The 27,337-nt window shown below is 37.7% G+C and overlaps 2 protein-coding genes across 6 annotated transcripts; one reads left to right on the top strand and one right to left on the bottom strand.

Moving 5' to 3' along the window:
• Positions 1 to 1,557: 1,557 nt before the first annotated feature.
• On the bottom strand, positions 1,558 to 21,697 carry cpsf6 (cleavage and polyadenylation specific factor 6). Of its 4 annotated transcripts, none has more exons than XM_027008678.3 (11): positions 21,565 to 21,697; positions 13,023 to 13,232; positions 12,516 to 12,619; positions 11,898 to 12,043; positions 11,533 to 11,706; positions 10,306 to 10,798; positions 9,721 to 9,825; positions 9,286 to 9,401; positions 9,029 to 9,182; positions 7,830 to 8,026; positions 1,558 to 2,003 (listed from the first exon to the last, which is right to left on the bottom strand). In XM_027008678.3, the coding sequence occupies exons 1-10, from the start codon at positions 21,622 to 21,624 to the stop codon at positions 7,837 to 7,839; spliced, it is 1,752 nt and encodes a 583-aa protein (XP_026864479.2). In that variant the 5' UTR covers positions 21,625 to 21,697; the 3' UTR covers positions 1,558 to 2,003; positions 7,830 to 7,836. The 4 variants fall into 4 exon arrangements, with proteins under 4 accessions (XP_026864479.2, XP_026864480.2, XP_026864481.2 ...); XM_027008679.3 differs by having other exon boundaries at positions 7,830 to 8,023; XM_027008680.3 differs by lacking the exon at positions 9,721 to 9,825.
• A 568-nt stretch (positions 21,698 to 22,265) lies between these two features.
• Positions 22,266 to 27,337, top strand: yeats4 (YEATS domain containing 4). 2 transcript variants are annotated; one of them, XM_027008756.3, is made up of 7 exons: positions 22,274 to 22,609; positions 22,978 to 23,097; positions 23,346 to 23,412; positions 23,538 to 23,632; positions 23,799 to 23,888; positions 24,008 to 24,095; positions 26,530 to 27,337. In XM_027008756.3, exons 1-7 carry the CDS (start codon positions 22,559 to 22,561, stop codon positions 26,697 to 26,699), a joined length of 681 nt encoding a protein of 226 aa, XP_026864557.1. In that variant the 5' UTR covers positions 22,274 to 22,558; the 3' UTR covers positions 26,700 to 27,337. The 2 variants fall into 2 exon arrangements, with proteins under 2 accessions (XP_081568869.1, XP_026864557.1); XM_081712743.1 differs by lacking the exon at positions 23,799 to 23,888 and having other exon boundaries at positions 22,266 to 22,609.

Raw genomic sequence — 27,337 nt, 5'->3', positions numbered from 1 at the left:
CAAAACAAAACAAACAAACCTACACTAGATGTATATGCCCACCATAATTTAAAGCTATAACTGCAGAAGTATTTTAGCCTTATGTGGTATGTAACATCAACTTACCTTATACTCCCAAGAAAGGAAGGGAATGGAGAATCCGACTGCTGTGGCTTCATCTGACGATCAAACAAATGGTCTCAACATGCTCAATGCAACCACAAATCTACCAGTTTAGCAACTGAATGTTATGCATCCATTCTGAGGTGAAGAGACCACCAAGTCATCAGTAGGAAATTCACCTAAAATTCATATTTTCATAAGTGACTTGACAATCTGTTGATGCTATATAGAGAAGACTAAGTGCTGCATGGTACAGCATGTTAAACCTCTCTTCTTGATTACCCTGAGTGCAATATCTAAAGAGTGTCAAATATTTTCTAGTGGTAGGTAAGTGTTGTGTTGTAAAGTATGTAGAGGTTCTTCAAATAGATTTGTTAGTGATATAACTGGAGCAAACGTGAAGATATGAATTTTTAGGTGAATTTGTAGTTTCACTCTATGACAGGAAACAAAAATCAACAACTTTTGTAAATTCTGATCTGAAACGTTCGACTGAATTAAGTCACCACATTGTGCAAGGTTACAAAGTAAAATATCTGTGAAATTTAACTTAGCACTTCATGTCTCATTATAAAAATCCTGCTGTTTGCAATGAAAATCCATAGACGCATTTGGAACACAGGCTTTTTGAACCTGAAGTGTGAAACTGGTACACCTTAACAGCTTGATACAGCTCAAAAGTTGATAAAATTACCCATATTTTACATCCAATATCTGGAAGCCAGCCACAATTTTCTTACATCTCCTCTAGAGTACATCTAAAGCTCACAGCTAGGACACAAAAAGGGAAATTACATTAAAATTGTTACGCATATACTCAGACATTTAGACGTTTGCCACAATGCGTATATGCAAAGAAAGGTGCCCATCAAACTTAGCATGCTTTCCCCAAACACGTTACACCTACAATTACATATGAAGAGTGTAAGTTATCTAGTATTGCTGGTGTAACAGAGAGATTCACAGACATAATAAAAGGAAAGAAAAAAAAAAAGGGGGAAAAAAATCTGCAAAATCAATGCAATTGTTTCTTAATATGGCAGGGATTGTAAACCATTTGTTTATATGTAAAATTTGGTAGCACAGCTTGCAACAGATTTAAAAATCTATTTTCAATAAAGCCACTTTCAATGTTAGCTACATGACAACAAAAATCTGCATTTCTACCTATGAAAACTGGAATGTACAACTACTTAGGCTAAATGCAGAAAACAAAACTAATAAATGTTTTGTGCTTAAAGGGATCAAATGTACATTTCATTTCTAAATACATCACTATTGAACAGGTCCTGAATTCATCTTATAAGTGGGAAGGCATCATGGCACAGCTAAACATTTTTTCTGTAGCACAGAACTTACACAACTCCACCAGGTAGAAACCTGACGGTCAAAAAGATATGTAATATGAAAAAACTAATTGCAATAATGTATCAAGGAATTCAAAGTATAAACAAGTAGCAACCCCAGTAAACACTTTATTACAACACAGTCTATTTAATAATTCAAGGCAGAGACAAACATTATGTAGATAAAGGAAAGGGGGGAGAGGGATGAAACCAAAAGTTCCCTATAAAAACACATCTAGCTGACAATTTACACATTATTAGCATTCAAAAGGTTTGTTTTTCAGTTGAGGACAGAGCAAGCAAGATATTCTCTTCTGTCGAAAAAAGTCAAACTTACATTTTCAGTTACACAGGTATTTTGTCAAATAAAATGTAAGAAATAAAAAAAAAAAGCTGGTGGGAATTAAGAGTGAGTATATAATTTACAGCTCTGTACTGGAGCATGGCGAAGCATCAGCCGAGTCATTGCCTCTCTGAAAGAGGGATGAAGTGTGCTGAGGGACGAGTGTAAGCTGCAGGTGATGCTCCTCCTCCTCCTCCTCCTCTTCCGTTCAGCTGAAAGGTGTCAAAACGGAGGGGGCAGTTTGGTTTGGGGGTCAAACCCATTAACATAGACAAATCCCCTTTCCTTTCCCTTTCTCTCTCTCCCCCTCACACACACACACACCACACACACACACACACACACACACAGTTTCTCTGGGCTGGTGAGGACCATTTCACACCTATATTTAAAACTTCAAAACTACTTAAATAGCTCAAACACAGGTAATCTAAGTCCAAACATGAATATTCAAATATTACAACCTGTAATCTGGCTACAAACATGCAAAGTTACAACTAATAGTTCAAATGTGAAAAAACAATGAATGAAAATATAAATTTTAAAATGACCTACAATACAGAGATATTTAATTACTTATCAAGTGTTTAAATGTACACTGATTTGGGGGGGGGGGGGGGGGGGGGGGGGAGCACGCAAAAGCCTATTCTTGAAAACCAGCTCAAAATACTACTCAGTATGTCCTCAATACAATTAGAATTACATAAACTATTTCCACAGTGTGTCAAAACAAGACACTGAATGATACCAATCTTAGAGCTTTCTGGTTTTATTTTATGCTTTTAAAGATGAAATAATAGATTAAATATTCTTCAGGCCCAACACAGTTCTGCAGAACTATAATGGGTAAAATGGATTTCATTCTTGAATTTGCAATGTCAAAAAATATATTTTAGCCAATTTCTGTATGAACCTACAGGGTTTCACACTCTCATTAAAATTCAGATTCCTAAAATGTATTTCCATAGATCACACTATTAAAATGTTCAGAATGTTCCCAATTACTTTTTGAAACTTGCTGTAAATTTCTTGTGCATGCTGACAATATACCCTTATTTGAATAGTTCCAGGTACCCCTTGACCAAAAACCATTAAATGTCTTATTAAATGTTAACACATCCATTTAAAGTAGACAAAGGGAACAAAACCTTTATTTTTTTTCCCTGTTGTGACAATGACACCATGAGTCATAATTCAACTAAAACTCTTACAGGGCCATGGCATAAGGTTCTCTCATTGTGGTTTTATAAAAACTAACTTGTGTTTAAATAGGTACAATCAGGACATCTTTAGAGGTAAATTCGCTTATGTGAACTTGCTTTTACAGCTGACAAATGACCTCCCCCAAGTTAAAAAAAAAAAAGTGAAATGAAAAAGTGTTTTGTTCAAGGCAACCTGAAAAATTTCTCCCGAATGTCTTATTTCCAAAATGTCCTGATTATTCCCTTAACTGGATTCAGTGATGATCAATACTTAGAAATTACTCACTAATTGGTATCATGTAATTATGACATAATTGAGATCCTTGAGATGGTGTGACAAAGTGAGAAGCTTGACGCTAGTGACACATTGGACACCAGAGTAAGACAGAGACAAGGGCTGGACAAATCCCTGACCAGTAGATGATTTAAAAAGGCCCTGTCATTCCTTCATACAAAGCAAGTCCAATTTCCCCTTGACAATGAGTCATGAGAAAGATTGCTGTTACATATCATCATCATCATCATTATTATTAATAATAATAATAATAATAATAATAACAACAATAATAATCATTATCTATGCAATGCATTAAAAATAACCACAGCTTATATCTCTACAAATTATAGGTTTGGAATGTGAACTATATTGTTATGCTTAGTGCTTTAAAACTGCACAACATTGTTCTTGTCCACAGGCATGACTGGTTAGCAATAAAAACAAGCAATTTGTCCAACCCCCAAACATGATAATACTCATATAGGGAAAGAGAAAGAAATAACTAGTGCAGGACATGTTAAGTCAACTAACCTCTATTAGAGAAGCCTACACAGACAGAGAAGTGTCCTCACTACAGGATTCCTTACTACAGGACATTAAGCTAGATTTAAACTGCATTTAAAACAACCAAACCTACAAGTGGTGTTGTGTAGTAGTAGTAGTAGTGGTAGTAGTAGTAGGTATCACTAAAAACATGAAAGGAAAGGGATGAAAAAAAAACAAAAAAACAAAAAAACAAAAAAAAACAACAACTTGGGAGTACAAAGAAGGGCAACTGGACTTGATAAAGTTTATTACCAACAACCAATTCTAAACTTCACAAAAAGAGCAAGTGTAAAGCCAATAGATCAATATGTGAGAAAAATGTTTAAGACAGATCTGAGACCAGTAGGGATCGACAAAACCATAAAACGGTGCATGATATTGTAGCCTTATTGGAACCAGCTGGCTGTAGTATTTACTTTCAAATTACTTTCAGATTTTGCAACTTTTCTTGTCCAAGAATAATATTCAAGTAATTAACCTGTAATAGCTTAAGTTGGTTTACATTAATTTAACAGTAAAAGTGCTGCCAAACAATATTTTAGCCAATTTAATGTGATTTTCACTCATGTTTATGCACTAAAGTACAATACCAAAATGCTTTATAGCCATCAGTGTGCTGGATGAAATGCAATTATGTTATTTGGCATCACTGTTAAACACAAAACTCACATTCACTTAACTGAAGGTTGCTTTGAGCAGCTGCTACATTTTATATAAGAATTCTGAACTAATTTCATGCTTATAATTAGCACATCTATAATCCTTTCTGGCCTTTAAACCTGATCTACATTCAGGCATATCACTGTCTTAACATGACTATCAATTATATAAAACTGCCCAAATTGTTCCCACCAGTGTACCGCTAAAATATTAGCGATTTTCCATGTCATATCAATAGTCTAATGACAAACTGAATTGTATGCCGAAACTGCCAAAGTAACTACAATATTGCAATTACTTTTTTTTCTCCAGACGTTAAAAATAATGATGGCTGAGAGTTGTTGTAACATTCATCCCCTCAATAAACAAACATTCCTCCCCCCCTCCCCCAAAAAAAGAACCTTCCACTGAGCATTAAACCCCTGTTTAACTAACCAGTAAAAATTCTTTTATGGGGCAGATTTATCAAGTTTTAGTGCCAGCATTATGCTCTGAACAAAAACAAAGCACAGTAAAATAGCAACCTTTGGCATTTACATTTTAAAAATTTTAACATGACAGAGCTTGTGGTATTGCACTTTAGAACCAGTTATAGCTGCTTGCATATGTAATTCAGACGGTCTGTGTTTACATGCAAAACACTGCAAATTATGCTTAAGCATCTGATCACTTTTTAGAGGCTATTACATGATTCTTCTCTTTTAAGGATGCACATATCATGCACATCTGAAGGACTGTCTAATCCAATATTTAGACTTCACAAGGAAATCCATTTAGAGAGGATAAAGCAGATATTTTTTTTTTTACATGGTAGCTATATTAGGTTAAATATTTACATTCAAATATAAAAAAACACCAAAAAGGTTAAGTAGAAAGAAGACTTAGAAGATAATGGAGGACATGGGACTCAAATTTGTTTAAATAATTTGTGTTAATATGGAAACAAGACCCAATTGATGAGTAACTTGATAAATATGCCTCCCCGTATCTAAAACCTGCCATTTATGTGATACTAATAGAACTGTCTGTTTATCCCAGAAATATAACTTTTCTTTCAGGATACGGCATATTTAAAGATAGAATGCTAATTGTTTGGAGTATAAGTAAATTTGTCATGGGTGGCATTTGAAGAACAGTAAAATTAAGCTAAAAATATGACTCGACGATGGGGGAAAACATTTTTAGACGCCTCACCTTTCAGTAGTGATAGGGTCGAATCAATGTTTTAAAAAACAAAAACACACAAAAACAAATCAGAAGCGAAATATTAACACTCAACTGCGCAAACTAAATCTATATTACATTGAACTTACATAGTATGATGAACTCTACTATAGTGCTTATAAAAAAGAAAACAAAACAAAGATGGGAAAAGTAAAAAACCCTGTATTTCACAGGAAAACATTTTAAAGGTGAATTTTAAATTACTTAAACTAATATAGCAATTCCACTCCATTTACATTTGAAAATGACCACCATCAAAGCTGGTTTTAGCACTCTGGACAATGTCTTTTGTACCCTTTTTGTCAGAGACCCCACTGCTCTGAATGCTAGTTTTAGGAGACAAGTAAAGGGCCAATCATTTACTGTAAACAATATAGCTAGGTATTAAGCAGTACATTTGACATTGCTGTCCAGGCTTACAGTAATGTTAATACTTCCATAATGCAAATGGAGAATAACTGCCATATAAAATATCTAAAATCACTGCCAATGCATTTCAAAGACTATGAAATATCCTACAAAAATGTATTTACCATGCCAATTTTTCATGAGAAATTATAAAGTTATATTAAGAGCTCAAATCTGGTTTACACTACCCTAGATTTCTGAAGAACTTCAGCTCAATTCAGAGAAAGCCAAATATGGGGAAAAAAAATTATTCACCTACAGAAAAATTCTGCTTCTCCAACAAAATCAACTTGTATACTTTTCACAAAGCAAATGTTTTTAACCTTTCACACCTGTTATTGCAAAGTACAGCATCAACCCACCAATCACAGCAAAACATCGTCCAAATAACACATTACTAATGAATATTGTAACTTTCTGTACCTAAACTTTTAAGCTGTACAGAAATGCTATGGACATCGTACCAGTTTAAAAGGAATAATTTAAAAAAGACAGGTGGCAGCTCTATCAAATTTAGAAAAATCAGTAAGGAACCAATATGGCCCCAACAGCAGAATTAAACAAATGTAAAAACTAGCATGAATCTGAGGTTTTCCAATATGTTTTTTTCCCCAAATCTTTTCAATGGAAAACAATTTAGGACCATACAAATATCATTTAAATAGCCACAACAATCTGGAAATTTCCAATTAAACTAACAATGTGGTTTTTTTATTACCATCACAATACACATTGCATCAACAGGTTCATCTGAAGACCTGATATGTTAAGTATTGGCAAAGACTAAAACTTTCCATAAATGGGGGAAATGACGTACTGAAAAAAATGAAATTTATAATAGACTTCCTTAGCATCTAAAATTTAATACTGTTTCAATAAAAAAAAACAAAAAACAAAACAAAAACAAAAAACCCCAAGTTTATTCATAACTGACTACCAATCTAATAAATATAATAATACAATATCTAAACTATAACTCCATTTCCACATACTAACTTTCAAAATATGGGCATTACCACATTAAAAATAAATGTAAACAGTTGATGGTTTTGTGAAATGTTACAGCCAATCAGATAGTGAGACACAAAAACGTAAATTTTGCACAAAATAAACAAAAATGGTTAGTAACTGTTAATTCCTTCTGGTGTTCTAACTGACATTATAGCTAAATTTGACCCAGGATTAAAGCCTACAGAAAAACAGTATAAACAAAGTGATAACAGTTCATAATTAAATACAAGTATTCAGTGATGTCTGGTTTAATACAGATTAGTTACTGTAAGGTTAAAAAAAACATGCCACTTTCAAGGAATAGAATTAGCACTGGCTTCAAAATCCTTCTGGGCTCTGGTATCACAAAGATTTTACAGTATAAAATGTATTATAATAAATAGATTAGTAGTGGTATAATAAACAATTAAGATGGTCTTGGCTCTGCATAGGAAATGTAACCAAAGTGAATATTTGAATTAATTAAAATTTCAAATCTATATGACCAAGAAGTAAATAATTAATGTAGTAAATGTAATAAATGAACACACGGACGTAATCATGCACGTGCCAAACACATACAAAGATGGAAAAAAGTGAACACACTGTTTTTGTTTATGTGCACACTTACCTTTTCATATGTACTTACCCAGCATCTCTTCTGCTTTCCTATTGAGTGAAACAGTTAGGACCTGAGTTCAAGAGGTGAATCAGACATAAAACACACAAACCTTTCTCCTAACGGTGACGATATTCCCTCTCTCGGTCACGGTCTCTCTCACGATCACGGTCTCTCTCGCGATGGCGGTCTCTCTCGCGGCTGCGCTCCCGGTAGTAGTCCTCGTGACGGTCACGGCTGCGCGACTTGTGCCGGCGGCTCTTCTCACGAGAACGACTGTGGTCTCTCTCCCTAGACCTTTCTCGTCTACTGAGAAAGAGTTACACTGATCTCATTTTTCAAAAAAAGTTTAAAAAAAAACAAAAAAAAAAACAACAGTAAAGTGGAGCCAGTATTAAGTTTTGCAAGTAGCAAAATGCATTCAGATCACAACTGAACCTTTTACAAAAGAAGTTAAATCAACTAGAAATTGATGTAGAGTACACACAGTTCATATACCGATGCATCACACGTTTTAGATGCAAAACAATATTTGAAATACAGAGGCGTGCAGTGTAAACGAATACCCCTTCTGCATACCCCCTGGACTCAGCCCCATAGGGAAAACCATAAATTTCATTGGTCTGTCTGTCACTAAGTGCTAATACACTTACATTACAGAACACTTCAAAAATATCGCCAGCAGGAGCTTTTAACCCTTCTCTAAAGGGTTAGGAGGACCTGATTGTGCAACACTGTACAGTTAAAATGTAAAGTCCATCTTCTGCATGTTAGCCATCCTCTAGCCCTTCATTATACCTAGAATGGATAGAATATTTTCTAATCACTTGACCACTGCAGGACGGATATTTTGATTGGATGACCACTCAACCCAGCAATGATACTGATGCATGTAAAAACCTTAGCAACCCGGCCGTGATTAATGCACTTACACGAGCACAACACACTATCCTGAAAATGTTAATGGTGTAAACAGGCAATACATTAGTGGATAGAAGCTTTTCAGTGTACATTGCCAATATTACATAGCCGCTAGCTAGCTACCTCCCTCCCACTCCCAGAGCCAAAACCTTGTGCTTTACAACTCTTAGTTATATCCACAGCTAACCATAAATGGTAAACAAAATTATTTTCATGATGTACTCGTTTATGCAAATACTGGGCAACTCATGCTACACAGAGAACAAAGCTAAACACTGTGTATTCGATGCCTAACTTGCTATTCTAGTACAACATGCATGTTTCAACAAAGCGGCTGTCAGCCGGTCACTGAAGATGAGAGTTTAAAGTAGGTGTACTGCAACAGTTTACCTGGAGGCTGAGCCATAGGACTTTGATTCAATGCCATGCAGGCAGTCCTGCAGTGAGCTGATAAGCACTTTGCAGCGGTCATCAGCTGAGACTTTTGACTGCTTGATTAAGGAAATGGCAGTCACCAGGGTCTCAATGGCACTGCCATAGTCCGCTGCAAACAGACACAGCTTCACAACTTACAACTTCATCAACTTTGAGTAAAACAAGCTTTCAAATTGAATAAACTGGTTGGTGTGGCAGAGTGACATACCCACCTGCACTGGCATCTGATACAGCCCTGGATATAGCACTGCTGGAAATAGCTCTGTTCCGGTTCATAATTTCCTCAAACTCCGCCTCACTCAGAGGGGTCCGAGCAGCATCCATCTCCCTGAAAGGAAGGAAGGAAGCATGTATGCGAGTGTGTGTGTGTGGATGAATGAGTGAGAGGAGAATCAGACAAAGCAAAGCTGAAAATGTGTCATAATAGTCCAATGAAAGCGCTGACTGCACCCGAGATCATTCCTATACATTCTTAGACAAGGGAAGTGAGGGGTGCGCACCACACAGCAAACGATTAGTACTATTAAAAATCACCCATCACCAATGTTACAAAATCACTCCTAAAGCCTGATTCACACCAACAATAAAATACACACACTGTGTTGGCTGTGTATCCTGTTCTCGGCTGGACCGGATGCTCTACTAACCCTTGATCACTTGAACTGTGCAAGTGCAGGCCACCGTTTTTCAGATCAACCAACCCCTCATTAATCCAGGGATCAAACCCACACACTACAGGGGCTCTGAGGTGACTATAGATCAAAGGAGGAGATTCAGGGTCACTCAGGGGTTTCCCCATACAAATGCTGTTAGCGATTTAGCAACAGAACACAAACATTTAGCACTTTGTTTTCATCCCCCTCAAACTATTACTACAACAGACCCAAACAAAAACATTAAACTATCTATGAAATAAACAAACCCTTAATTAACAAACCTTATAATCTGTAGTATTTGCAAAGTCAGAGTGTGTTTGAGTGACATTAAAACTGTCATTACAAGTTTAATAAAGCCTGATTTTGTTTGCACCATCCATCTCCTGCAAATCAAAGCCTCAACCTAAAATATGATATAGATTTATAACATCACCAGTCTGGCAGAGATGGAGCATAGCCAGTCTTGCAGAGATAGAAGTGTAAAAGAATGCCTGATTGCTTATCTTAAATCAACAATTTCAAAGATTGAGATTAATGAGATCTGTACTCATAGAGAGTTGTATAAAGTTTTTTTACCTGCCAGGGCCATAATCTCCTCTGTCATACGGAGGTGGGCGTCCGTATGGATCGTTTGGTGGTGGACCTCTGCTATCTGATGAGGGCATATTGTTGTTTCCCGGAGGAGGGAAGAAGGCAGGGTTCACATGGGGGGCTGGAGGTGGACCACCAGGAGGGGGACCCTGCATGTGAGGGGGTGGAGCTAGAGCCAAAGGTGGACCTATAGGACCAGGGGGGCGGGGTGGAAATGGACCTGGAGGGGGAGGACCTTGTTGTGGGGGAGGTGGTCCAGGAGGTGGACCATAGCCTGGTGGGGGAGGGCCAGGAGGCATAGGACCCATTGGAGGTTGACCAAACTGGCCAGGAAAAATTACAGGGGGAGGTGGCCGGTCACCTCTATTGGGTGGGCCAGTAAGGGGTGGGGGCAGAGCCTGCCCTGGGGGGGGGGGGCCAGGAGGGCCAGGAGGCCCAGGGGGGCCAGGGGGAGGGCGAGGAGGTCCCTGCATACCACCTTAAAGAAGAATAAATAAAAAGAAGCACATAGTAGAGTCAGTAACATAAAAATCAGATCTGCAGGGACAGCATACGTGGACCCTGCCTTTGCATGTATACTTACTACTCATACAAATGCATGGAATTGCAATCTCAATTTTAACAGATATCAAAATATAGTTTACCCCTATACCTGTAAGTATATAAGTATAATTTGTCCTTTGCCTGTAAGTAGTATGACTATGCAACATGCCACTCTTGTTCATAGTAAGCTGGCAAATAAGTATGTACGCAGTGGACCAAGACACACCAGCACTGGTCTTGAAAAAAAAACAAACAAACTGTAAACTGGTCTGATGACTGGCTGCAACTGCACCAGTAAAGTACACCAGTACAAGCCACTAATAGAAGCATTCAGGGGTATTATTTGACCACCATAAATTAAGATTAAGATTTTCTGTGTATTTTTTGCTTTAGTATTGGGATTTGAACAGGAGGTGGCACTTGCAAAAATCTGAAATTCACTAGATCAAGCACTTTTCCTGGAGGTTTCAATGTGATTAAGTCCCATGTTCACTGCAAACTACATAATATTAGTAAAGTTTACACAGCAACTATTATAACTTTAGCACAAATCCAAAGACATAATCTAGTAGGAAAGAAACAGATGGATTCACTGTCTACTACCCCCAAAGCTGACTGAGCACTGATTTCAGCAGGGGAAAAAAGAGGGAGGGGGGGTGAGACTTTTACCTGGAAAGTGTGGTGGAGGTGCTCCAGGTCCAACAGGCCCAGGGAAGCGGTCACCTCCAGGGCCAGCAGGGCCTGGAAAGCGCCCTCGACCCCTGCCCAGGGGGAAACCACCACGAGGGCCCACGCCTGGGGGCCCAGCCTTACCCTCCCCTGACATCTGCCCTGACTGTGTGCCTGTACAGATGACAAAAATTACTAAGTAGAAAAAGAGCACTGCATGCACATTCAATGCAAAGACAAAGGACAAGATAAAGCATAAAATCCAGAACGCAGGTAAAGAAAAACAAAACCCAAAAAACAAACAACAAGAACAACTACTACTACACAGATTTTGCTTATGCTTCAAAACACAGGAAAGGCCTTACTTTTTCGCGACTGCAGCTCAAACTGGCTCAGTGACTGTTTGTTGCAGGGGGTGACGATGGGGTTCTGGCCATGAAGCTCCCGCTTAGATAGCAGGTCCAGCAGCTTTCTGGAGGAGGCATCTGAGCCAACACACACCAGAGCAAACCTACATGGCACAGTACACAAGGAGAACCATCAGTAAGTAGTTCTGAACAGGCTTCAGTTATATTTTTATGCTAAAGTGATGGGCTTGCCTGGATGAAATCCCCCATTCAGTATGGACCGTTTTCAAATCATCAATACAAAATATTTTAGCAGCCTTAATTTGTACACTTGTGGTAGTCTTGCATATGAAAATTCCCTCTACAAACTGCAATTTCAAGCAAGACAAATACAGTACTGCACAAAAGTCTCGTGACCCAAGAATTTATTAAAACGGTAAGTACGTATTTGTTAAAAAATGAGGATGGGACACTTCTGTCCATTTTTAAAGTGTAGACAGACAACTGTATTATCATGCTGAAAGTTTTTTTGCAAATCAAAAACCCACTGCTTGAAATACTAGATCGGTTTTGGCATCAGGCAACCATCCCTAAAGTAGAGGAAAAGGAAGCTGTGAAGAGAGCCGTTTCACTCACCCTTTAGACTGGCCATTGGCCCTATTCTCAAAAAACTTGATCTCCAGGACATCATTAATGCCTATGGAGCGAATGGCCTCTGTCAGATCCTCATCTGTGGTCCACTGTATACAGAAGAAACAGCACAGCTGTGTTCAAAAGAGTCTACTACATACTACTCATGTACCGATTGGGCCCCAAATTATTATGCCATTATTCCACCAAATATTCCAGTTATGCGACCAGAGCTATCTTAGTGGTGTGTTGCATTCTGTTCTCCAACTGATACGGAACTTTCACGAGTGGACAGAACCTTCATACGTTCATGTGACCTCGTAGTATGGTTTACTTTTGTTGCATACTGAATACTATACTGCATACCATGGGGACCAGTATACCGTATATACAGCATGAAGCATACAGTATGTAGCAGGCTATTTCAAACACAGCCCATGACTCTGATGTTTCAATTACCCCCATGTGAAGAAAATGTGAAGCCACACATAAGAATTAGATAACAGTACTAACCCAAGTGAGGTTGCCTATGTACAGAGCAATCCGTTTGCCTGTGTAGGTATAGACAACATTGGGTGGAGCCCCTTTGTTCCCCTCTGAGCCCCCAGGTGCGGGTAGACTGTCCAGATAGTCTCGGTCTTCAGGTGCATCCCCATTATTGGCAGATGGCGAAATGACATCATCATACAAATCTATCTGTTCATGAACTGGGTAATCTGTTTCCTATACAAAAGTGAAATATCCAACACAGGTCAAAATCAGTCAGTTAATTCAATCCAGTTGGTAGTACAGTAAAAAGCAAATATACAGCTCACAAAATACATCTTCTCAGAACAAAAATGGTCAGGCTAAAAACTTGGTCAGGCTAAGCTTTTGCACAAACTGAGTGTCGATCACAGCAATATCTGTATTTTAACATACCCAAGCACATGCTTCTTGCTTTTGGTGATAATCCAGTTTATGTCTACAAGTAATAAACATACTAAATATAATTTCATTGAATTGAAAAGATTTCTATGACTGCACAATTATTAAATCACAATTATTATTTTTAAAGTAGATTTATTTACACACGTGAATAAATATAAAGGTAAAAATCCACTTTACTTCTACAGGCAATAAACATTAGACTATATATAATTTCACTGGACTGAAAAGACATCAGTCTTAGTTGGTTGAGTGGTTTGGTTATTGGTTGAGTGGTTTGGTTATTGGTCCCAATATTCCAATATGCATGGATGAATGACAAACAGCTTAGACACAAATGGCAAGCTCTTTGGATAGTGATAAAGTGCATAAACCTTAGTACAAAAATGACAACACTTCACTAAAAAAATGTTTTCCTGCAGTAAGTCAGTGAAGCCTGCTCTAAAGCACATTTTAACATGTACAAACATTACAAATGTCTTAGTTTAGGCATATCCTCAGAAGAAACACTATAAAAGGTGCAATTTATACTGTACATCTGCCTGGTAGTATGTCAGTATGTGTCAGAGTAATATTACGATGTCACATTTGTCTGTGTGATTTTTCCAAACCACTTTCTAGCAAAGCTCCAAGGTGCACACACAGGCAACTAAAAGTATAAAGATAGGTTCTAAAGGTATAAAGAAGAGATAGCAGAGCGCATCATCTGTCTGCATCCTGTTTAGAGGTTGTTAACTAGTTACATACAAGGGCACCAGAAGACGGGCAATGGTAGATATCTCTAACCGAGGCCCTCATTGGATGAAGGACCCTCTGATAAAGTAATTTTTGATTTCTATTTCTGCAGCCAATTTTTACACTCCATTATAGAAATAAATATTCTTCCATAGTAATTTCTTTTTATCTGTGTTTCTTTTAATTGTTGGTTCTAGGGGTGTAACAATTCATTGTGACACAATGCCTAGACAAACCCCTGTGCCTGGGGGAAAAAATTGCGCTGCTGCACTCCCAGATACATAACAAGGTCAAAGTAGTCAGGTCTCTGAAAAAGCTATTCACTAAAGTGCCTGATAAATAACTAGAAACTATTGGGAACAGACAGGACAAGCTGGACGTTAATTAATATAATGACTTGTAATAACACTTGAATCTAGTCTAAGACTTTTATATTTGAAGAACCTTATTAAACCTAAATGCCTGTGTATATGCATGATTCAGAAAGGATAAAAGTAGAATGTTGACACACAATGTCTTGATATCTTTTACTCAGCTGTCAAAGTGGGATCACCACTGTAGAACAACTGCACCAAGATGCTTGCACATCTTAATGTCAACTTTTAAATTAAATGAACATTTCCCCACCACTCGTGTTTACCCAAATGTCAGCTTTACAGTTTGAAGGGGCTGAACAGAGATGCGTTTCCATGGTTTTTCCTACACAAACCTTTTTTTTTGAGGTGCCACCTGCTGGACATTTTATATGCTGCAATCTAATCAATTTCACACTGATTAAAGAATATAAAAACACTCAAATAGCAATACTGTCAGGACTATCAATGCATATATTGATAAGAGTGTACACATGAGTGCTGTATTGACACTGTACACAGCTGTACCAATGTCAGAAGATAACACTAGAAACAGCAGCTAACAAAAAAAAGCCAGTGAACTGCTCAGATGACATTTAACCAATACTGCAGCACGTATCAGAAAGCTAAAGGAATTATGTCTATAGTGATGGAACTTATAGTACTAAATAACCATTTTCAGTTGTTGATGTGGGATTCTGATGCTTAATCTTGCAGATGTTGCTTGTCCCAAGCTAAATTTACTGTACAGGTAGATTTACTGCATTTGTAGTCAAAAATGTCTTTATTCCTATAATTATTTTACATTAGTTTAATGTTGTGGTTGAGTATGAAGCTTTTCATAGTTCCAACAAACATCGCTGGCCATCCTAATATTGGTGCAGTCTACTGCACATGTGGAAGCTGTCCACTCTCAGCACTGCGTGTGGGGTTTCATGATTGCGTCAACTTATCGTGCCACTGCACTTTTCCAAGTTTCATGGTGTACAGTGAAATGCCATGTATCCAAAAGCTATGTTCATCAACACCTGAGTTTTGGTATCATGGGAAATTATAAAACTCAGTAAATGAAGACACCTATGCCTAACATCCTGCAAACCTGCATGCAGCAAAGGGATGGAACTGCACAATCGATCCACAGTTCCTATAAAATTATTCTGTGTGAATGCAAGCTTCTCCCTCAAACAAACCCAGTCAGTTCTGAAAATGACCTAAGATTAATATTTTTTTATATTTAGAATGGCTGTTTAAATTGTGTTTATCTGGACTATTTAAGATATTGTAATTATTTTTTCTTTAAAGTGTGTAATAGGTATAGCAATTAAAAAAAGCTTTTTTCAAGATTATGTTCTTATTTGGTTGTGATCCATAAATGTGCCGACAATGCCACTCAGTGGGATTAGTTTTTTTTTGGCCTTCCGTTTCTTCTTTTTAATCTGAGATTTATTCTGGATGATTATATTGTTATCTGGATTTTTTTAAGAAAAAAAAAAAACACGATCACTGAAAAATTTAAAATTACACAAGCCTAGCATGCATGAGTATTCAAATGCAGTGAGACCACCTTAGCAAGAGCCTTCACCAAGAATGAACCAACATGTTACAACAAGATGGGAAAGCACCCATTACACTGTGTACAGCCTAACATTGCAATGTGTTTACGTGCTATGATCTGCCAGTGTCACTGCAGTGTCGTCATTTCACTGGATGTTCAAAGAGCTCATCCCCCTATATGCACCACCATTTTTACTTAGTAAAAGACAACATTAGCTTCATTGTTAAAGGCTAAGCAATATTAGCTTCATTGCTATTAGGCTAAAAGGTTATGCTGGGGAAAATAGTGAAACACTGTAAATGCTGTAAAGAAACAGTATGCTTTCTCATCCATACTTACAGTTGTAGCAGGATTATGAATTTTTCCAGCAGTGAATGGAAACATCCAGTGATTTGTGATGCAAACATCGCAGCTAGTCCATGCTAGATGCCACTGAACCATCTCTCAGTTTCCAGCTCATAACTGCACCCAAACAACTCCACATAAACTTCAGCTAAAATAAGACTTCAAGTCCTTGATGTCCAATAGTATTGGCATTTAAATCATTCTTAAAACTATTTCAACGGCTGTGTCAATTTCGCCAGTCACACACTTGCGTGTTGTAATCAGATTAAGTGTAGCACAAGTGATGGTTCGCCTTGTGGATGGCTGTAGCGGACTAAAATGAGTAAACAAATAAGGCAAGTGAGGAGTCTACGTTTTCGTCTTAGTGTCCATCATTTGTCAAAACAGCTGCCAATTATTCCGCTTGCACCTGGAAAACACTTGTAAAGTAAATTGATAGCCTCCCTCCCCCCAAATCCAGGTAGAAATTAGTCAAAGTAAAAAAACCTGAAGACTGTTTTACCTCAATTGCTGACCACATAAAAGTGAATATATATCTATATATATATATATATATATATATATATATATATATATCTATATCTATATCTATCTCACATCACATCATTTTATCCAAGTGAAGAGTGAAATGAAGTTTACCCATGACATTACATTGTAGACTGAAATACTCAACCAGGAGAGTGATAATCTGATTGCATTTCAAGTGCATTACTGTCTGTCAAAGACCACTGTCACACGGAGCACACAGACACTGGATTACTGGCAAAGAAAGCTCTTGCCGAAGGTACTGGAGCCTACCTCTCTGGACCTTATGGTACAAGTCATGAATAATGAAAGACTGTTTAGCACTGTTTCCAATATACTAAATGAGAAGAGGAACAGACCGTTGTGCTAGAAAACTGATATTACTTTTTTTGGGAGGAAGAAAACCATCTACCATCCATACTTGGCAGAGAGAAACAGTAATTCAATTGCGCAGACTTGTTCCTTTTGCATTTGTGCCATTAAAATAGGACCAGATTACTTTCAAAAACTTCCTTATTTTATCTTGCTGCCAATGCCCCCCTCCCAAATCTTATTTGATTGAAGGCCTATAGCATTTGATACTTATCACAACTCTGTGACTGCAGTATGGACATTGGTTATTTTCTTTAAATATACTGTTATTTTTATTTGAAAATAATGCTGAAAGTAATTCAGGGTATATAATGTTTAACTGCAATATGCACACTGACATTTTAATTCCAATTGCTGTTATTTTTGTTAAAGATGTGTGTGCCTATTTCACACAAGCTTGTTAAAACATTACTAATAAACCAGTTAAAAATTTATATATATATCTCTATCTATCTATCTATCATCTATCTATCTATCTATCTATCTATCTATATATATATATATATATATATATATATATATATATATATATATATATATATATATATAAAATCACATTTTGTGTTTTTAATTGAGCTGGTTAAATGTTCCATTTAGCCCTGCACTTGATTAAACTTGAGCAATGACTGATTTTGTCCCAGAGGCAATCAGCATCATACACAAACATTGACTGGTCCATCTCCAATTTTACCAGAAAATTTCTGGAGACACCAGACTAGTAGTTTGAGCATTTACTACTATTAAGACAGACATGATTCAGCCACAGTGAACCACACAAAAAGGAACTTATGGTAAAATATAACTACATGCACATACATGTCCGCAGTTAAAGAAATTACCAGTTTATCCATAACACCACATTTCCAAAGTGATTCACAGAAGTAGGATACGTAACCCATCTTAATTTCTAACTATGAATAAATATCAATTTATCAAGACAAAATGTTAGGCTAACAGATCACATTGATCTTGTGTAGTACAAATTGCTACATGACTTATTTAGGGACAGACTTCACTAACAATAGATGAATCAATTAGCAAACCTTCACAAAGGTAGGTACATTCCAGTCGCCCTAGTAATTCCCTGGAAAGTGGACTACAGAAGAATTTTGGCTGTTTTAAGGGAGAGTCTATAGGGGGTGAACATGGTTGTCATAGGGAGTAAAAAGGTTCAGTTCAAAGGGAACAAAACTACAGGGAGTAGAAGATAACAGTTTATCACTATTCTGGAAGTTGACCCAGCAGTCTTTGCATATCTTATCAAGATCTTTTGGATAGCTGATTATCTAGCGGAATATCAGTTCATGAGTGTGTCAGTACTATTATTTCAAAGTTGTTTTTACTGAATACTAAAAATATGGTGGAAGTAGCTTGTTCACAAAAGGTAAGAAATCATTCACTAAACAATTTTAGCTTGTTAACTTGTTATCACGAGGTAAATATAGCCTATAGCAATCTGTTTAGCGAACATCAACCAGATATTTGTTTTATGTCCATAATACAGGGCTGATAGACAGGTAAAATTCGGCAGTTTGAATGCCACATTAGCAAACAAACAAAAGTCTAACTGTGCAGCTGTCAAGAAAAAGAAGGGGAAAAAAAACCCACGACATCTGTGATATTGCAGAGTATTCTGAATGAAGGGGTCAACTGCAATTCCCTTATCCCATGGTTAGTGTTTATGGAGTACAAAGTACCCTACAGAATAAAATGCAGCCAAAATAATCTTCCCCTGTTTTCATACACAAAGAACATGAGTCTGAGAAAGAGTGTGGTTTTTTGCATGCAAGAGGAATCCTTTTCAACGTGCAAGTGTTTTTGCTCATTTGATAATTCTGACATTGATTTGACCCCATTCATAAAGCAAACATATCTACTACTCATCAATCGCGCTCAGGCTGACTCAGCTAAAATTATTAAAAATTTTACCTTTATTCATCCCAATTACACACATTGTGCCCGATGTCTAACATTATACTAGCTAATTAGAAATAATTATACTCCCATAACATTTAGCTGGAAGTGGACTGTTTCCAGTGTTACCAGACCAGGCAGTTAACAGCCAAATTGGGCGGATTTTCATTGGAATCGATAGAGGCAAATGTTCTTTGGTGCATGGACAAATTTTGGGCTGTTTTTTAAATATGTAAAAACTGTAATTTCTGAAATTTAAATAAGCCTACTTTATCCCCCATATTTAATCAGCTATCAAAATTTTCATTGACATTAGCCACTTCTGTTGAGAGAACTTTGCCACACCCATTTATACTGTAATGCATGGACACTTTCGCTATGCCCAAGTAGCCGCTTTACCTCTCATTTGGCTTTCATAATGCCCAAGTGGACAAAATACAAACAAAACTAATGAGAAAGTAAGTCTGATCTAAAGCCATAACATCTGCCAAAAGGGACTGTACATGTGTACTGCAAACTGCAACACGGACCACTCACTTCAATATGTCCAAAAGTCAGCTGCGAGAATCCTCCTTCATATAAGAAAATCAGCCCACATCACCCCTGGTCTACATCAGTTACACTGGCTCCCGCTCCCTGAATGCATTCAGTCTTGCACCTCCCTACCTAGCTGAACTCCTACACTCTTACTGCCCCAACCGTATACTTCGGTCCTCTGATGCAGGTCTCCTTTCCATCCCCAAGTTTAGATTGGTCTCTGTAGGAGGGAGATCCTTTAGTGTCATGGCCCTTAATCTCTCCATCTCTGCTCTTCACTTTCCTCCTTCAGTTAAAAAATACCTCTTTTCTCAACATTTTTCATAACTTCTCTTCCTATTCATATTTGTTAATTAATGTGTCCATTATTGTCTTTTCTCTCTCTCCATCTTTGCAAAGCGACCATGAATATGTGAAAGGCGCTATATAAATTAAATGTATCATTTATTATGGACCATTATCAGGACTTGAAGGGGCACTGTACAATTAACGCAGGGCTTGCCAATTTTCAAAACTTTTGTTGTTCCCAGCAAAACAAAAACAAAAAAAGTTACGATATCAATAATAAGTGTTGAGACCTCAGGATAACATATGCTGCACGCCACACATCAATGAATACACGCGATTATTTATTGAGACTATATATATATATATATATAATGACTGTTTATCCGATATACTGCAAAATGTGTGGTTTCTGGCGGTTTCCCACAGTTTGGCGGGTTTTGAACAATTATTTGGCTGAAAATTACTGAAGCAATCTGGCAACGCTGGACGCTTCGCGAGCGCACGACACCAACGCTACAAAAACACTGCAGCGTGAATGTCAAAAACTCAAATCCGTTGATGTATATGAAAATGTTAGCTAATTATCTAGCCCTAGTTTGCATAAATCCCCCAACACCTAAACACTGCTACTCTGTCACAGGACGAAGCTGGGTTCACACAGATCGTGGCAAATATAATATAAATGTGCATTAAGGTCTATTGCACATTTACAAGGCTTCTTTCCGCAAATATTACAATATTACAACTTTAATGATTCGTCCTATATTTGCAATACCTTTAAAATAAGATAGGTAGGTACAGGAGATTAAGCACCATAGTCCACGATAATACAACACACTTCAAACTAGCTAAAGCTAGCTACCTAGCTAATCAAGGTCTTGGATCTTTTACAGAAGACATATTCTGTAAATATCATATTATAACTTTGACTAAAGCTTTGGTTTGATTTCATTTCACAAAACGCCACATATCGTCTTCTTGATCTGGTAGAGAAACCCTCACTTAATATAACAAGTGTTATTACATTTAAGAGCTTGTCAAATGACTAGCTGTAGCTATCAAAAAAGGCCTTTTCGCGAAACCGCCACTATCACGGGACGAAAACCTGCCGTACAATACGAACAATGGAAAATGCAGTCGGTCAACACGCCATTTCTAGTAAATCAACCGCGTTCTATGTACGAACATTTTACCAAAACGCTGTTTATATAAACATAGCTAAACCACATAAAAACAGCAATATGCAACGCGGTTGTAATGACTGTATACTTGTACTCACTGTACACAGTTACTGTCCGCGCACTTAATTTAGCTAGCGAAAGCTAACTAACTTGCTAGCGTTAGTTAAAATAGCTCGCTAGCTAGTAAGCTGTTAGCAAACGCACAATAGCCGCAGTCGATAAAATATAGGCTAGTATCTGCATCACCTAACATATTAGTTTTTGCGTAAAATGCAAACAATATAATATATCAAAATCAAACTGTATCTGTTGGGAAAATGTACCTGGTTGAACTCTTCTTCTACATCAGCGTAAATGTCGATGTGGTCAACACCGTCAGCCATTTTCCTCTCCTCTATTCTCCTTCCACGATAAACACATTCAGCGGGAGAAGAAGCGACAGCGCGCGAGAGTGTGAAGTTGGCCGCAGTGAGAATTCTCTAAATACGGACTTTTGTTTTATGTTGTCTCAACTCGCAAAAGTCTGTGGTGTAAAACGTTTGCTAGATTTTGAAGAAAGCCTCAAACTACATTTAGTCAAGCTGAAACGTGGAACGCTTCTAAAATGTCCAAAAAAAAAAAAAATCTTTCTGATCGATTTATTTCCATGGAATGAAGCAGGGTTGTGAACTCTTTCTAGAAAGTTTTTTCAGCATCGCTGAACAATCCCCACCCAACTTGGCCCATGCCAAAGCTATTGTATGTATTACAATACAACTGTGCCAATGTTAAGATGGCACATGAACAACTAAAAAACTTAAATATCCATACTAACAAAACCTTAGACTTTCCCGATTTTGTTTTATTTTAAAAATAACTATAGGCTAGATCACTCAGTCTAAAATCTGCCGTTACCATAAATTAGCACTAATAACAGTAAAAAAAAGCACCCAAGATCTCATAAAGAAATCTGCAGGCGAGACCTTTCTCAGACACTCATAGACCGTTTCGTATATAAAACAATGTTTAGGCAGCTGTATTTTACGTCGCTATAATAATTTGAAAGAATAATACATTTCATAGTAATACGCTCGTTTGTAAGTTACGTTGATTGCTATTTTAAAGAAAACTTACAATAAACCTTTTTTTATGATCTTTACTCTGAATGGAAACCTCGGCCCCGCATATTTTTGTAACTCATATTATAGCAGCTTCACACTAGCAAACGAAAGGCTATCATGAAGTGATACATATTGTCTGCTTAATGGCAATTTCAGATACAAACTGCGCAGTTTTTCATAAACTAATACAAATCTAATATTTTTCTCTATAAATACTATGTTCAAGAGGATGGCTGAATTTGGTCCAGATTCAGGCGGGCGTGTAAAGGTAACTAGTTACCAGTTACTTTAGTAACGCTAGCTAGCTAGGTTAGCTGCATAGTCTAGCAAAACGTGATGCTAACATTAGCTATTTTTTTATTTTAGCTAGTCAACCAAATTTATAGCTAACTAGCCGAGTTAAATGCTGGTAACTAGCATTAGGTATAATTTGCAAACGGATTAACTAGTGATCCTTGCGGTTTTCGTTATTACGGGTCGGACAAAATAGCTGTAGCTCGTGATATTACCTGTGTGACTGTAAGTGCTAATTATTGTTCCATTAATTTAACTTACTACTAAGAAGGGAGTTGCTAGCTAGTGAAATTAGTTAACATTGGCTAAGACAGATTTCTTTCTTGGTATGTTTTTCCCCAGGGGGTGACGATTGTAAAACCTATTGTTTTTGGCAATGTTGCCCGATATTTTGGAAAGAAAAGAGAAGAGGATGGCCATACTCATCAGTGGACTGTATATGTGAAGCCTTATAGAAATGAGGTAGCTATACTAGAAGTCCTTGTCATGTATTTTACTTTTCTTATGAGCGTCAGCAGTTAGACTGTATCTCTCTTTGTGACTACTGTATTGTTTACTTTGTAGTCATAACCTTTTATTTCGGGTACGTTGCGCGTACATGTGTTACTAATGGAAACCTATGCGTACTTTGACATGAAGAAAAAGTAAACTGAAGTGTACTGTATTAATTAGGAGGCACACAATGCAAACCTAATTCCATTTGTTGGTAGGATATGTCAGCTTATGTGAAGAAAATACAGTTCAAACTTCACGAGAGCTATGGGAATCCTTTAAGAGGTAAATTTAATTTCTTTATCTTTTGCTGTTTGAATTTATGCAGAATATTTTTTGATCAAGATTTTGATCACTACCTCAGTAGTGCAGTGAACAAAGTCACGATTAAGCTGTTCATGTTCTTTCAGTGGTAACAAAGCCACCATATGAAATAACCGAGACTGGCTGGGGGGAGTTTGAAATCATTATAAAAATCTTCTTTATAGACCCAAATGAGAGACCAGTAAGTAGCAGATGTCTTTTCTTTTTTTGTTTAATCCAAATAACTGCACTGATGATCATAATTAAAGTTATACTTTTAATTGAGTAGTAATGGTCTACTTTACGCGTAGTATTGGATGCAACCCATGCTTATATTTTGTCAATGGGTTTGGATATTTTTGAACCAGGTTACCCTGTATCACCTGCTGAAACTGTTTCAGTCGGACTCCAGTGCAATGCCTAAGAAGACTGTTGTGTCAGAGTTCTATGATGAGATGGTGCGGGCTTACAGCAACAAATTTGGCATATTGACTAGTACTGTCCTTATGCTCATATATTGAATGTGCTATGCTTCAGTTAATACATTAGGATTTTAAAGTGTTCCCTGCTGTTAAAGATCTTTCAGGATCCCACTGCCATGATGCAACAGCTTCTGAATACCACCAGGCAGCTGACCCTTGGAGCCTACAAACATGAGACGGAGTGTAAGTAAAATCCACATCACATGTGCACATATTCATAATGCAGGCTCCTGAAAAGGAATATTATACTATTCTCAGGGAATGAGATAACATCCCTGATCATGGTGAGAACATCACCTGTACCTCTCACAGATGCTACATATACACTCATAGAGTGACATTAGTAAGAGAATGACAGACTGTTTAAACAGCAATGACTAAAGAAAAGCGGTGAAACACTAGTGCTCACTAGAAAGAAAAGCATACTTATCTTTTGACATTCATGGGGGGAAAAGGAGCTCCATTCCTTGAGAGGGAGGGAGAGTCCACCCTCTCAGAAAGAAGTTGGGGTGGACCTCCTCTGCTCGCTTGAAGACCACGTGCAAGTAGAATAAAACTGAAGAAATTAACGCCTGAAATCTAAGAATGGTTTTACATTGTTTTAAATAAAATCATATTTTCTGTATACAGAAAATAATGTTTTGTGTTTACATTTTATGATGGTTTAATCCCCTATGGTTTGGCAGGGAAATGCTTGCATAAAAGCAGTAAAACCCAATTGGGAGTGCTTCTGTTACATTCTTATTTGTGCTTCTTGTAGCAGCAGACTGAAAGAGCAGTATAGCCTGCTTAAGGACTGGCTCAATCTGAGCATCATATTCTCTTCCAAATTCACTTTTAAAATCAAATCAAATCAAAGTTTATTTGTCACATACATAGTCATAAACAGTATAACTGGCAATGAGGCATTTCACTGTTTCATTGTTGACTGCTCTGCCTGTTGCCGAGGAGAGATACATAAAAATATACAGATCAAGGTAATGTGAGTTTAAACTGGAATAGATCCTAAAATGTATTTATAAAGGAAGGAAGAAAATAAAGACTAAGATATAAAGTGGAATTTGTCGGGGGGGATAAAAAATAGATAAATGTGAGTTCGGATAAATAAATAAATATGTCCAGATAAATAATGAATCAAAAGGGAATGTATGAATATGATTATATACAATGTACAATTTTTACATTTTCCAGCTCAGGGTAAAGATGTGCAATATGGCACAGTGCAAATAGCAGAAAAAAATGGGTGTGAAAGAGAATGTGTATGTGTATACAATTGTGCAGTTATCCAGTTCGGGGTGAAGGTGTGCAGTATGGTGCAGTGCAGATAGCAAAATATGGGTTTGAATGAGTGTGTGAGTGTGTATGATGTTATGAACAATGGTCCAGTCCAGAGTAGTCCCATCAGCTCCATCAGTTGCCCCGGTTCAGAGCCCGAATGGCCTGCGGGAAGAAGCTGCTCCTCAGTCTCTCTGTGTTAGTCTTCAGGGAGCGAAAGCACTTCCCTAACCTCAACAGAGAGAAGAGCCTGTTGTTGGGATGGGTGGGGTCCTTCACAATCCACCTGGCCTTGGTCCGGCACCACTTGTAATATATGATCTGCAGTTCAGAAAGTTCCGTATGAGTGATGCGCTCTGCTGAACGCACCACCTTCTGGAGTGCTTGTCTGTCCTGCTTGGTGCTGTTCCCAAACCAGGCTGTGATGTTCCCTGTGAAGATGCTCTCAATAGTGCAGGTGTAGAAGTTCCACAGCACCTTGGAGGGCAGTCTGAAGTCTCTTAGGCGTCTGAAGTGATAAAGACGCTGACAAGCCTTATTTGCCAGGGAGTTGGTGTGGCAGGACCAGGAGAGGTCCTGCGAGATGTGAACTCCAAGATACCTGAAACTGTCTACTGTCTGCACCGTGGTTCCGTTGATCTTCATAGATTAGTAGTGCCGCTCCTGCTTCTTGCAGCAGTCCACAATTGGCTCTTTTGTCTTGCCGACGTTTAGGAGGAGATTTATTTTCCTGGCACCAGTTTTCCAGGTGTTTAATCTCCTCCAGGTAGGCCTTCTCGTTGTTGTCCAAGATCAGGCCCATGACGATGGTATTGTCAGCAAAATTGACGATAATGGTAGAGCTGGAAGTGGCCATGCAGTCGTATGTGTACAGTGAATAGAGCAGGGGTCTTAAGACACAACCTTGGGGAGCGCCAGTGCTGAGGGTGAGGGTGGATGAGACACAGTTGTCCACCCGTACTGATTGTGGTCTGTCTGTTAGGAAGTTGAGGACAAGACCTTTAGAGGACATTGTTAGTGTTTTAATGTTTTTTGTGTTAGATCAGTCTAACACAAGTCTAACATAAGCCCAATGGGATCTGTTTGTGTAGTTCTTTGTTGAATTTTTGAATGAATGAGTGCATTGGGATTTCAGAACATGCCTTACCCTTGAGTGGTTACTGTGACTCCTCCCCTTAGCTACACCATTACAGAGAGGAAGATCAATGTTAAAAACACCCAGGGGATCAATTAATTGTTATTGTTGGAATTTCAAAAGTGTTTCAGCAGCACAAATTAGCTATATCCTATGAAGCTGAGAAGTGTGTGTGTCTGTGTGCGCATGTGCATGTGTGTGGGATAGTTGCAGAACTGGAGATGCGAACACGGGAAAAGCTCGAGGCTGCAAAGAAAAAGACAAGTCTGGAAATTACTGAGCTGAAGGAAAAGCTGAAAGCCTCCAGAGAAAATATCAACTTCCTGAAGGAAGAAATACGCAAACTGGAGGAGGATGACCAGATGAAGGATCATTGATGACCATGTATGCAAATCAGTGTAATGGAGGCCAAGGGTCCTTGAGAGGCCTTGTGAACACACTGAACCCATGTGGACTGTGGAATCTTTAGGTGTTGGTAAAGTCACATCACATAGTGTTTGTCAGAAGGTGCCAAAGCTACCCAGTAGCAACTTGGCTTTCTACTTTATTGTTATTTATAATTTTGCTTATTGGGCTTGGTCTCTGTATCTCTAGCTCCAGGACAAATCTCTGCTAGGTTCCTTGAAAACTTGATTTGATTATTTTGAAGTGGATTGTGATGCTTTAAGACCATTTATGTCTGTTACAAAGTTGATCCTTTTTAAAGTTGTCAAATATGTACACATTTGTCTATAAAACAAAGAATTTGCATCTGCATGTTCGGAGATTTTACATATGCAAAAATGAACAGCCAAAATGTTGTTTTTGATAAATTGTTTGTATTTGAGGTGATATATACACAGAAGTATTCATAACACACCTCTATGGCAACCATACTTAGCATTATATTAAATATATTTTGAAGCAGTATTTCTTTGAAAATATGGGAGCTTTGAAATACTGAGGTATTGTGTAAGTAAACTGTTCCATATGAGTACAATATGAGCACAATTAAATCCCAAGTATCCCATTGCAA

The sequence above is a fragment of the Electrophorus electricus genome, chromosome 4 (genome assembly GCF_041902795.1).
Source record: "Electrophorus electricus isolate QZ-2024a chromosome 4, ASM4190279v1, whole genome shotgun sequence".
NCBI classification, from domain to species: domain Eukaryota; kingdom Metazoa; phylum Chordata; class Actinopteri; order Gymnotiformes; family Gymnotidae; genus Electrophorus; species Electrophorus electricus.
This window is presented reverse-complemented; position numbering and strand designations above follow the sequence as displayed.